This window comes from Mastacembelus armatus, chromosome 17 (genome assembly GCF_900324485.2).
Source record: "Mastacembelus armatus chromosome 17, fMasArm1.2, whole genome shotgun sequence".
Classification (NCBI taxonomy): Eukaryota; Metazoa; Chordata; class Actinopteri; order Synbranchiformes; family Mastacembelidae; genus Mastacembelus; species Mastacembelus armatus.
Window position 1 is genome coordinate 193,942 of NC_046649.1, and position 12,143 is coordinate 206,084.

The window sequence follows — 12,143 nt, forward strand, 5'->3', positions numbered from 1 at the left end:
ATGTAAATTCAGAGAGATCTATAGGAGAGAAGCAGTCTAAACATAACTGAGGTCCTACAGATGATTCAAGAGCTACTGTAGTAAAAGATTCATTTATTGCAGGTATAGGAAGCATCTGCTGAATTTTATCTCTAATAGTTGTGATTTTATTTGTAAAGAAACTCATAAATTCATCACTGCTGAGAGCTAAGGGAACACTGGGCTCAACGGAGCTGTGACTTTTTGTCAGCCTGGCTACAGTGCTGAAAAGAAACCTGGGATTGTTCTTATTTTCCTCGATTAGTGATGAATAGTATGCAGTTCTGGCTTTACGGAGAGCTTTTTTATATGTTAGTAGACTGTTTTTCCAGGCTAGAAAAATTTCCTCTAAGTTTGTGGAACGCCACTTCCTTTCCAGCCTTCGTGATGCCTGCTTTAAGGTACGAACATGTAAATTATACCATGGGGCTAGTCTTCTCTGAATCACTAACTTCTTTTTCAGAGGGGCTACAGAATCAAGCGTTTCACGCAGTGAGGTTACAGCGCTGTCAACAACATGATCAATTTGGTAGGGAGTAGGATTAAGGCAGCTGCCCTCCATTATGTTTATACTTGGCATAGATGTAAATAAAGATGGAATCATTTTCTTAAATTTATTAACAGCGTTGTCAGATAAACATCTGCTGTAGTGGAATTTTCTTCCAGACGCTGCATGATCCATCATTTTAAATTCGAAAGTTATTAAAGAATGATCTGACAAAACAGGATTTGGGGGGAAAATTATTAGATGTTCAATTTCGATGCCATAGGTCAGAACAAGATCAAGGGTGTGATTAAAACAGTGGGTGGGTTTATTAACGTTTTGAATGAAACCAATTGAATCTAATATAGAATTAAATGCAATGCTGAGGCTGTTATTTTCAACATCTACATGAATGTTAAAATCTCCCACTATAATGACTTTATCTGATCTAAGCACTAAATCAGACAGGAAGTCAGGGAATTCAGTTAAAAACTCTGAGTACGGAACAGGTGGACGGTACAAAATGACAAGTAGAACTGGTTTTTGTGTTTTCCAGTTTGTATGTGAGAGACTAAGAGTGAGGCTCTCAAATGAGTTATAACTGTTCTGAGGATGAAAGTTTAATAATAAGTTTGACTGGAAGATTGCAGCTACTCCTCCACCTCGACCTGTGCTTCGAGGAACATGATAATTTTTATGACTGAGGGGGGTTGATTCATTCAGACTGACATATTCATCCTGCTGTAACCAGGTTTCAGTAAGATAAAGTAGGTCAATTTGGTGATCAGTTATCAAATCATTTACTAACAGAGATTTAGAAGAAAGGGACCTAATATTTAATAATCCACATTTGACAGTTCTGTTTTTCTGTTCAATAAGAGGAGTGGTCTTAATTTTTATTAGGTTTTTATGAATAACTCCTCTTCTGTTAACTTCTGATTTGTTTGATTTATATGTTCGAGGGGCAGACACAGTCTCTATGTGGTTTGAAGGGGGCGGCGGCTCTAAGGAAACTGCAGAGAAGCGTTTTAGACTGAGTCTCTGCATCCCGGTCCCCACCCTGGATTGTCAGGCTTTAGGTCGGCTAAGAAACTCGGCCAAATTCCTAGAGATGAGAGCTGCACCATTCAAAGTGGGATGGATGCCATCTCTCGCTATCAGACCGGGTTTTCCCCAGAAAGTGGCCCAATTGTCTATGAAGCCCACATCTGATAACTAAATAAAAATTAAGTGATGATGATGAAAACTATAATTAAAATATATTGACATTGTCGTTAACTAATAAAACAAGACGAAAATGTGAGTGAGTGTCATAAACTAAGGACGTGGTCAGGAGCAAAAATCATCCACAAGACACAGGAGTGAAGAAAAAGGGGCTTTATTGAATGAAAACAAGGCTAAACAAACACACACAAGCAGGGGTAGGTCAAGGCAGGGAAACTGATAAGTGTAAAACATCGGCAGGGACACGAGGAAACAAGGTACACAGGACTACATGAAAACAGGAACGTGAGAACAGGAACATGAACACTAAAGAAACCAGACATGAACAAGAACGCATGAGTTGCGGAACATGAGTGTAAGGGAGACGAGGCAGAAGCAAAGGAAAATATAGCCGCAAGCGGCGATAAGCGGCCCTCGCCTCGAGCGGACTGCCTCCCCCGGCGCACCGCCCCCGCTAGCAAACCGCGTCCCCCAGCGAACCGCGTTCACGAACGAACCGCCTCCCCAAGCAAACCTCCTCCCCGAACGAAACGCCTCCCCAAGCGCCTCCGCCCTCCGAATCGACCATCCCCCAACAATCGGCCGCCCCCCCAATCCCCTCCCCCGAAGCGACCACACCTCACCAAGTAGACCACGTCTCTCAGTGGACCCCCGCAGAGGTCTGTGCCAAATTTGGTACAGTTCTGACAAAGTAAGTGCAAGTACATAGGGGGTGCTATCCGCACTCCCTTGAAGTAGACCACGTCATTCAGTGGACCCCCACGAAGGTCTGCGCCAAATTTGGTACCGTTCTGACAAAGTAAGTGCAAGTACATAGGGGGCGCTATTGCATCTATAGTGATTTTCTTAAGTCACATGGGTTCAGGCCAGTGGGCTCTGCAATTCATCAATTGGTCCGATTGAAATCTGACCATGCGTTTGTGAGTTATCACAATTCGAAGATGGCAAAACATAGGTCAACTTCTGGGGTCCGGCAAAGGAAATCCGTAAAAGTTAGCAAAAAAATTTGGATAACTTTAGCTGCCCCACATGTCTAGATGATGCTGACCAAGAATCAGCTCATTCGGTCAAAAGTCCTAGGACGAGTTCGCTGAAGTACGAGGTGTGCGAAACTGGACATTTTGCAAAATTCCCATTGGAAATGAATGGCGAGATTTCGTCATCGCCAAGGCAACAGCATTGAAAATAGGGCATGGGTCCGATTGGCTTTTATGATTAGGATGCCCTAAAGGATATGTGTGCCAAATTTGGTACAATTCTGACAAAGTCGTTATACAGGGGGCGCTATAGGGCCTATTTTGATTTAGTTTAATGAAATGGGTTCAGGGCGGCAGGGACTACAATTCATCAGTTGGTCCGATTCAAATCCGACCATGTGTGTGAGAGTGATTACAAGTTGAAGAAATGGTGGCGAGCCAAAAATCGTACGTCAGCTGGAAGGCGGCGTCAAACGAAAATTGTGAAAGTGAGCGAAAAAATTTGGATAACTTTTGCAGCCCCATGGGTCTAGGTGATGCTGACCAAAAATGAGCTCAATTGGTGAAAAGCCCTAGGACGAGTTCGAAAGAATGTGAGGGCAGCAAAAAATGGCGAACTCAATGACCTTTAGATAAATTCCAGGCTGGTGGACTTCCTGTTTGTCATACGACCTTGACATGATAAGCTTTTCTGCTTGCCCCGAAAGGAAGAAGAGGCGTAACGAGTTTGGTGAGTGTGCGATGAAAAAAGTGTGGGTCGGCCTCCCATAGGCGCAATGTATTTCGACTTTTCTCGGGGGCGCTGTAGAGCCATTGTTTTAAGGTCGTGTGTGAAACCTTTAAAAAACAAAATTTTTTCAAGATTCTGACTTGAGTGCAAATTTTCGTGAGTTTTCGAATATGTTCAGGGGGTCAAATTAAGGGTTGTTTCGCAGAAGAAGAAAAAGAATAATAAATATAGCCGCAAGCGGCGATGATCGGCCCTCGCCTCGAGCGGACCGCCTCCCCCGGCGCGCCGCCCCCGCGAGCGAACCGCGTCCCCCAGCGAACCGCGTCCACGAACGAACCGCCTCCCCCAGCGAACGGCCTCCCCGAACGAAACGCCTCCCCAAGCGCCCCCGCCCTCCGAATCGACCGTCCCCCAAGAACCGGCGGCCCCCCCAAAACCCCTCCCCCGAGGAGACCGCACCTCCCCAAGTAGACCACGTCATTCAGCGGACCCCCACGGAGATCTGTGCCAAATTCGGTACAGTTCTGACAAAGTAAGTGCAAGAACATAGGGGGCGCCATCCGCCCCCCCCCACACCGCCCCAAGTAGACCATGTCCTCTCCTGGAGCCCCACGGAGGTCTGTGCCAAATTTGATACAGTTCTGACAAAGTAAGTGCAACTGCATAGGGGGCGCTATCCGCCCCCCCCACACCCCCTCCAAGTAGACCATGCCCTTCACTGGACCCCCACGGAGATCTGTGCCAAATCTGGTACCGTTCTGACAAAAGCTGGACATTTTGCAAAATTCCCATTGGAAACGAATGGCGAGATCCAGTCACCGCCAAGGCAACCACATGCAAAATAGAGCATGGGTCCGATCGGCTTTTATGATCAGGACGCCCTAAAGGATGTGTGTGCCAAATCTGGTACAAATCTGACAAAGTAAATGGTTTGGTTTGAATGGCAATTTTCAAATCGTTATACAGGGGGCGCTATAGGGCCTATTTCGATTTAGTTTAATCAGATGGGTCTAGGGCGGCAGGGACTACAATTCATCAATTGGTCCCATTCCAATCCGACCATGCGTGTGAGAGTTATTACAAGTTGAGGAAACGGCGGCGAGCCAAAAACCTAGGCCAAATTGCAGCGCCCGCCAAAGGAAAACCGTAATACTTATTCAAAGAATTGGGATAAATTTTGCAGCCCCATGGGTCTAGGTGACGCCGGCCAAAAATGAGCTCGATCGGTCAAAAGCCCAAGGAGGAGTTCGAAAGAATACGAGGTGAGCAAAATCAACGAACTCAATGACCTCGAAATAAACCCCCAGCTGGTGGACTTCCTGTCGGTCACACGACCGGGACACAATAAGCTTTTTTGCCTGGCCTGACATGAAGAAGATGTGTGCCAGGTTTTGCGACTGTACAATGAAAAAAGTGTCACATGACCTCCCATAGGCCCAATGTATCTCGACCTCTGTCGGGGGCGCCGCAGAGCCATTCTTTTGAGGTCGTTTATGAAACCCATAAAATATCAAATTGTGACGCGATTCTGAGGGGGGTGCAAATTTTGGTGAGTTTTCACACACGTTCAGGGGGTCAAATAAGGCTGTAAACGCTTATTCGTCCCTTGCCCATTGAGCGATTATAATAGTCCCTGCGCTGGGACCTCGGTCCTTGCTCGGGCCTAATAATCCTAACAATTTCCAGGCCCATGGCCGCGCGACAGCGACATACTATACATTTTCGGAAAGGTCTAACGCCCAGTAACGTCATGGTGGGGTGTGGGGAGACGGTAGATGAAGCCAGAAACCGCCCCCCCCGCTTATTCGTCCCTTGCCCATTGAGCAATTATAATAGTCCCTGCGCTGGGACCTCGGTCCTTGCTCGGGCCTAATAATAAGAATATTCCTAACGATTTCCAGGCCCACGGCCACCTGTCAATCATAATATATACATTTTCGGAAAGGTCTCGCACAGTCCCACGTCATGGTGGGGTGTGGATAAGTCCTCCATCATACCTGGGGGGACCCCTTGCAGTTTGGCACTCCTGGCTCATTGAGCGATTACAATAGGCCCTTGCCTGCACTGTCAGTGCGCTCGGGCCTAACTAACATGCACACGGTAACAAGACAAAACCTGAACACAAGAGGAACTAGATAAACACGCAAGACATGGTGAGGACACACACAAAAGAAAACCAGAACAACTTAACTTAACTTGGGGAAACAAAAGGGCAATCCAGGATCAAACAGCGGAGAAGATGTGGAGAGAGAAAACCGGCAAACAAGGCGTGGAGCATAGGGTTTGGCAACAGACAACCTGGCAAGGAAACGGTCACAGAACCAAGGTATGTGAGGGACAAAACAAGGCACAGATGAAAACAATCAAACCAAATCAGGGCAACGTAAAGAGAACAGAAATGAAACAAAACTAGATCCTGTCATGAACCCTACCAAAATAAAAGAAACAGGAAGTCCAAACAGGTCATGACAGTGAGGGACGTTTTTAGAAAAGATCCAATCAGAATTAATCTTCTTAGACACACTTTGAGCACAAATTTGAAAAGTAACTGATCCAACCTATTGACGCGGGATGCGTGCGTACACGACATCATCTTGCATAGCCTACACTGGGTTTCTGTCTGACTTAAACTATAATGAAATGGAAACAGCTGGGAGAAAGCGAAGTGAAGACATATGGGTCAATTTCATGTTTGATGCAATGACATTACTGCTAAATACAGTTTTTCTCTTAAATATTTTGGAGTTGCACTTTGCTTTAAAGAATGAATAATGTCATATGCAGGTTATAAACTGCAGATCTAACTTTTGGTCTTTTATGAAAAGGTCACATTCCATATATTTAATGAACATTGCTTTCATTTATTTTTAATTTAGACTATTTTGTATATTACAATAGTTTAACTAAATTACATTGAAATTCAACCCAATATATGTTAGTTGACTAAATCTACTGTAGATTTAGTCGACTAAATTCTTATGCTATTTAGTCGACTAAAACTAGACTAAAACTAAAACAAAGCAGATGACTAAAATATGTCTAAAACAAAAATTGCATTTTAGTCAAAGGACTATGACTAAAAATAAATTAAAATCTGCTGCCAAAATTAATTTCGCTGTGGTGACCCCTGAAAGGAGCAGTCAAAAGGAAAAGAAGAAGATAGTTAAGTTTGCTATTTGGTTGACAGCACAGAGAAGGAGAGAGGACAGTGATAGAAGTTGTGTTTCCATTATAGATTTGTGCAAAACTGTCAATATTTTCCAAATACTCCAAAAAAGATATATAGCATTTCCTGTTTTTCATTTTCCAGGGGCAGATGTGGTCAGTTTTGATGGTCACAGTGTCATCTCCTACCGCTTCAGGAGTAAAAAGATGAAGATTGTGAAAGATGTCATCTCTCTGAAGTTTAGAACCATGGCAGGAGATGGGGTCTTGCTCCATGGAGAGGGACAACAGGGAGACTATATTTCCCTGGAGCTTCGCAGGGCAAGACTGCAACTCAACATCAACTTAGGTAGCCTTTCATAACATAAAGTCTATGGGTTTAAAGACAGCAAAAGCACTGCATATTGTTCTCCAGAGAAGACCTAATCTTTTCTGTTGACATCTGCAAGACTGCATTATATTTTGCTGTGTTTTGAAGTGACATTATGTGAATTTACAGTCTGCTTTCTGTCTTCTTTCCAGGCAGTAACCAGTACGGTTCCATTCAGGGTCACACGTCAGTGACTAGTGGGAGCTTATTAGATGATGACCATTGGCATTCAGTTGTCATAGAGCGGTACCGTAGGAATGTCAACTTCACTCTGGACCACCACACTCAGCAGTTCAGGACCAATGGCGAATTTGACCACCTGGACCTGGACTACGAGGTACAGACTTCCCAGGATTCATTCTGTCAGACATGTTTATCATTTCAGCCTCACAGTCCTGGCAATGTGTTTCTAGTTCCAAGGTACTTTAAGTACATTCTGGTAATGTAAACACAGTGACAATGGGCTTGGTATTCACAAAGTCCTGTCCACTAAGATGATGTTGAGTCAGTCTTTGTGTTCATGGCTAATGCACTGCTATTTTGTCTGTGATACCATCATCCCATCATTTGTGCTTTTTTCAGTTGCTTTTAAACATATTAATGGCTAAAGTCTGATAACACTGTAATCAGCACAAACAGGGCTATAATAATATGTGAGCAGCAAGTTTATACATGATTGTGTTTTTGAGAAAACAGTGTTTATGCTTTGTTAGTTCATTTTTAAGTCACTGAAATAAGACCATAAAACACAAACAGAACATTGGTTCACAAGACTTTTGAGAACTGGATCTTGTAGCCTAGAGTTTTTGCTTCATAATGATGTGAAAAACATCTTGTTCACTCATTCACAGAAAACAATACACTGATTTAAATTTTCTAAGACACTTCTTTGGAAAGGGCATATGCAGGGAGGCGTGTCTGGTCATGAATAATCATGTGATGCACTTGAGAAGACAAAGACCTGCATTTTGAGGTGCATAATGAGCCTTTCAGTCAAGAATGTGGCTGAGAGGGAATTACTGCAATGCAATGCAGATGAGAGCGGCAGTGAGATTTTGCCTTCTGACTCACTCCCGACGTGATGCCATCCTGTTCATGCTGTTGGCGCTAACATCCGTCTCATTCCTGCTTTAACTTCCACGCTTCCCAACCCATTGCTCCTCTATTGGCGCTCTCTAGAGGCTGAGAGAAGTTTTTGAGCAGGATCAAAGACAGATCTTGATTCTCCAGTTTTTGCCGATTGACGCCGCTCCGTTTCCAGTCGAAACCGCCCCGTTCCCATTTAGATTTCAACCAAAGCCATCCTCTTCCTGTCCTCTTGAGAATGGACAAAATTTTTATGTCGGGAGTAGAGCAGGAGTTTGTGGAATGTGGGTCAGACACAATTCCCCCATCCCCAGTTGACCAGTGTAAAAACTGTAAATATTCATTATAGCAGAGTGCAATACTTTCTAGCTTCGTAGTGTTATTATATTTTAATCATATTTCTATTGTACAGTATCTCACAGAAGTGAGTACACCCCTCACATTTTTGTAAATAATTTATTATATCTCTTCATGTGACAACACTGAAGAGATGACACTTTGCTACAATGTAAAGTAGTGAGTGTACAGCTTGTATAGCAGTATGAATTTGCTGTCCCCTCAAAATAACTCAATACATAGCCATTAATGTCTAAACTGCTGGCCACAAAAGTGAGTACACCCCTAAGTGAAAATGTCCAAATTGGGCCCAATTAGCCATTTTCCCTCCCCGGTGTCATGTGACTCGTTAGTGTTACAAGGTCTCAGGTATGAATGGGATGGAAATAGACGTATGAGTGCTGCCAGCATTGCTGCAGAGGTTCAAGGGGTGGGGAGTCAGCCTGTCAGTGCTCAGACCATACGCTGCACACTGCATCAAATTGGTCTGCATGGCTGTCGTCCCAGAAAGAAGCCTCTTCTAAAGATGATGCACAAGAAAGCCCGCAACAGTTTGCTGAAGACAAGCAGACTAAGGATATGGATTACTGGAACCGTGTCCTGTGGTCTGATGAGACCAAGATAAACTTATTTGGTTCAGATGGTGTCAAGCGTGTCTGGCGGCAACCGGGTAAGGAGTACAAAGAAAAGGGTGTCTTGCCTACAGCCAAGCATGGTGTTGGGAGTGTCATGGTCTGGGGCTGCATGAGTGCTGCCGGCACTGGGGAGCTACAGTTCATTGAGGGAACCATGAATGCCAACATGTACTGTGACATACTGAAGCAGAGCATGATCGCCTCCCTTCGGAGAGTGGGCCGCAGGGCAGTATTCCAGCATGATAACGACCCCAAACACACCTCCAAGATGACCACTGCCTTGCTAAAGAAGCTGAGGGTAAAGGTGATGGACTGGCCAAGTCTCCAGACCTAAACCCTATTGAGCATCTGTGGGGCATCCTCAAACAGAAGGTGGAGGAGTGCAAGGTCTCTAACATCCACCAGCTCCATGATGTCATCATGGAGGAGTGGAAGAGGATTCCAGTGACAACCTGTGAAGCTCTGGTGAACTCCATTCCTAAGAGGGTTAGGGCAGTGCTGGAAAATACATTGTAGCATTTACATTGTAGCAAAATGTCATTTTTTCAGTGTTGTCACGTGAAAAGATATAATAAACTATTTACAAAAATGTGAGGGGTGTACTCACTTCTGTGAGATACTGTAAATATCTTGTGGTTACCTCTTCAGTTTTATTTCTGCTATACTTATGTGGTACCCTTGCTGCTGGAACATTCAGAATTTTCCCAAGTAGTTTCATTTTATCTTGTGCTGTCTTAGCTTTTCTCTTCTCAGTAGTTCCCAAGCATTTTGTGCAGGGCCCCCCAGTTAAGATAAAAATATTTTATTCTTGCATGCAAACTGTACTGGAATTTATTTTAAATATTGTAATTCATACAGAACGACACCTTTTGAGTAAGTCTGTGTAGATTCTCAGTCGTCCAGGGGAGGTTATCTAGAGGTTGAGTCATGGCAACTGGACTTTCCGTTCTTTAAAGCTGAAACATTTCGCCAGCCATCCAAATGGCTTCATCAGTCTGAGAAAGGCTGGACTGGAACCTCCAAATTTATTTCCCAGGTTAGTTTCACTCCAGCCTTAGTCCAATAGGCTCATTAAGTGAGGTAAGCAAATCAGGTGAGAGTTGTTAGACCCACGCCCTTGAGTTGGTTTCACTTCACACCTAGTCTGAATTGACTTGCTAAGTGAACAAAGGAGTGAGCTCAGGTGAGGGTCGTTAGGATCTAATGATGGACTCATTCTGATTCCCCATGTGAAAGTAAGGCAAACAAAAAAAAAACAGTGTCTTCACTTTCAAACTGTCAGAAGCTAACGTTTTTTCAGACACACAGTGGTCTGTCCTTGTTACCCATTGCTGGTGAAGCCGAGAGCAATATATGCCTTATCATATTTTCTTGTCTTTGCTTTGGAAGCTGTGCTTTAAGTTTACTCAAGACTCATCCCCTGTTGTAATAATCTTTAGCTGGTACTGTAGCCCTCTCACAAACTTCACACCATTAGTCCAGGACATTCAAGTAACGCAAGCTGATGGCTGCTATAGAGATGTCACTTCTGCATGATTCATCAAGATCTCTTGGAATTTTTTCCGTTGCATGTACAGCCTGAACTTCAGTGTCAGTCCACTTGTAAAAATGTTTTTTTCCATGTGAACACTCTTGTTTAAAATTAACTTTTAAAAAAGGCGGTTTCTGGTGATGCATTGGTTTAGTGTTTGATGAATTTCTTGTTCTGAAAAGTACAGTACCTACTCCAAGGTAGGAGCTAAAAATGTGTCCTAAATTAGTATTCCAATAATTCTCAGTTCCTGTAGTTCCTAGACAAACAAGGGAAACTTCCTCCAAAGGTTTAAGAAATATGAAAAAGTTCTTCCAGTGTCATCACAACCCCACTGCAATACACAGACCACACTTTGAGAACCACTATTTGTAAATCTAAAAGTACAGTAAACCCCCAAAATTCGCAGGGGTTATGTTCCTAGAGCACCCGCGAATTGTGAAAAACCACGAATTTTGGATGTGGTCAAAACAATGCCTATAAATACCTATTTTTATAGTTTAAACTCTACATATGTCCCCAAATATGCTCCCAAAACTTTAATTTCATTTCAAACTCAGCTTAATATATTATTAGTAAATAAATTAGTGACCTAAATAAGTAAATTGTATTGTTCTTAATAATTTAGCATTAAAACGCAGGAAAAATTATAGATTGCCACGAAAAAGCCATAAAAACTGTGGAGGCAGTGTCCATTCAGTGAGGTTGTTTATGTGAATGTAAATGTCAAGATAAATTTGCCTGATGAATTAGCTTCCCTCTTTTCAAGGTGTTTAACGTTTTAAAATATTTTGTATAAAAAATAATTGGCCATCCTGTGGCCACACAATAATCTACAAAGGGAGGCAAATGGTTTCTTATGTCTGTAATAGTTTAAACTTTTGGCCATCAGCTTCATTTCTTATACAGTTTAATGTGCTAGCTTTGTCATACCTTAGCTTTATTTTTCTTCTTGAAATATTCAAGAAGGGTAAACTGGGTGTTACCACTCAAACGTTTCATGGTTCTATGACTGCCAGTCAGTGAATTTGCATTTGAATTTGCACGCTTCCTTTTTCATGTGCGTTGCTAAATTATTACTCCTGTACTGATGCTATAATTAGTACCGCCTTGCTCCATATGAGTCTGTGGCCTTAGAGTTAACCTAGTATTAACATAATGTTAGTGTTAACCTTTTGACAGGACCAAGTTCAGGGATGACCTCAAAATATTCAGTTCTGAAGCCCTGAATGATTATGCCTAACAACTCCACTGCCTCTGTGTGTTTTCAGATCAGTTTCGGAGGGCTGCCTTTATCAACAAAGCAGAGCTCAGGAGGCAGAGTCAACTTTGTGGGCTGCATGGAGGGAATCACCTACAACGGAGAGAACATAACTAACCTGGTCCGCAGGAAGAAGGTGGACACCTCCAGCTTTGTAAGACATTTTTCTTGGGCTCTGTGTGTGGGTCTTTAATCCTCTGATGCACACAAGCACATTTTTGTCGAAGAGACATTAACGTAAACATAAACTTTTTTGAAGGTGCATCAATGGGTTAAGAGACCTGGCTTACATTCTTTCTGTTTACCTGTTATTGTCATTAGAGTAG

At 43.1% G+C, this 12,143-nt stretch overlaps 1 protein-coding gene across 4 annotated transcripts in view; it reads left to right on the forward strand.

The window, feature by feature from the left end:
* Positions 1 to 12,143, forward strand: part of cntnap2b (contactin associated protein 2b) — a 77,734-nt gene that overhangs the window by 24,338 nt on the left and 41,253 nt on the right. For all 4 annotated transcript variants that reach the window (XR_003296024.2, XM_026312847.2, XM_026312848.2 and 1 more), the window contains exons 5-7: positions 6,744 to 6,947; positions 7,121 to 7,305; positions 11,828 to 11,971. Coding sequence is in view for 3 of the 4 variants with exons in the window: in XM_026312847.2 (XP_026168632.1) it covers positions 6,744 to 6,947; positions 7,121 to 7,305; positions 11,828 to 11,971 (533 nt within the window). In the remaining variant the exon portion in view is untranslated. The remainder of the gene's footprint in view (positions 1 to 6,743; positions 6,948 to 7,120; positions 7,306 to 11,827; positions 11,972 to 12,143) is intronic.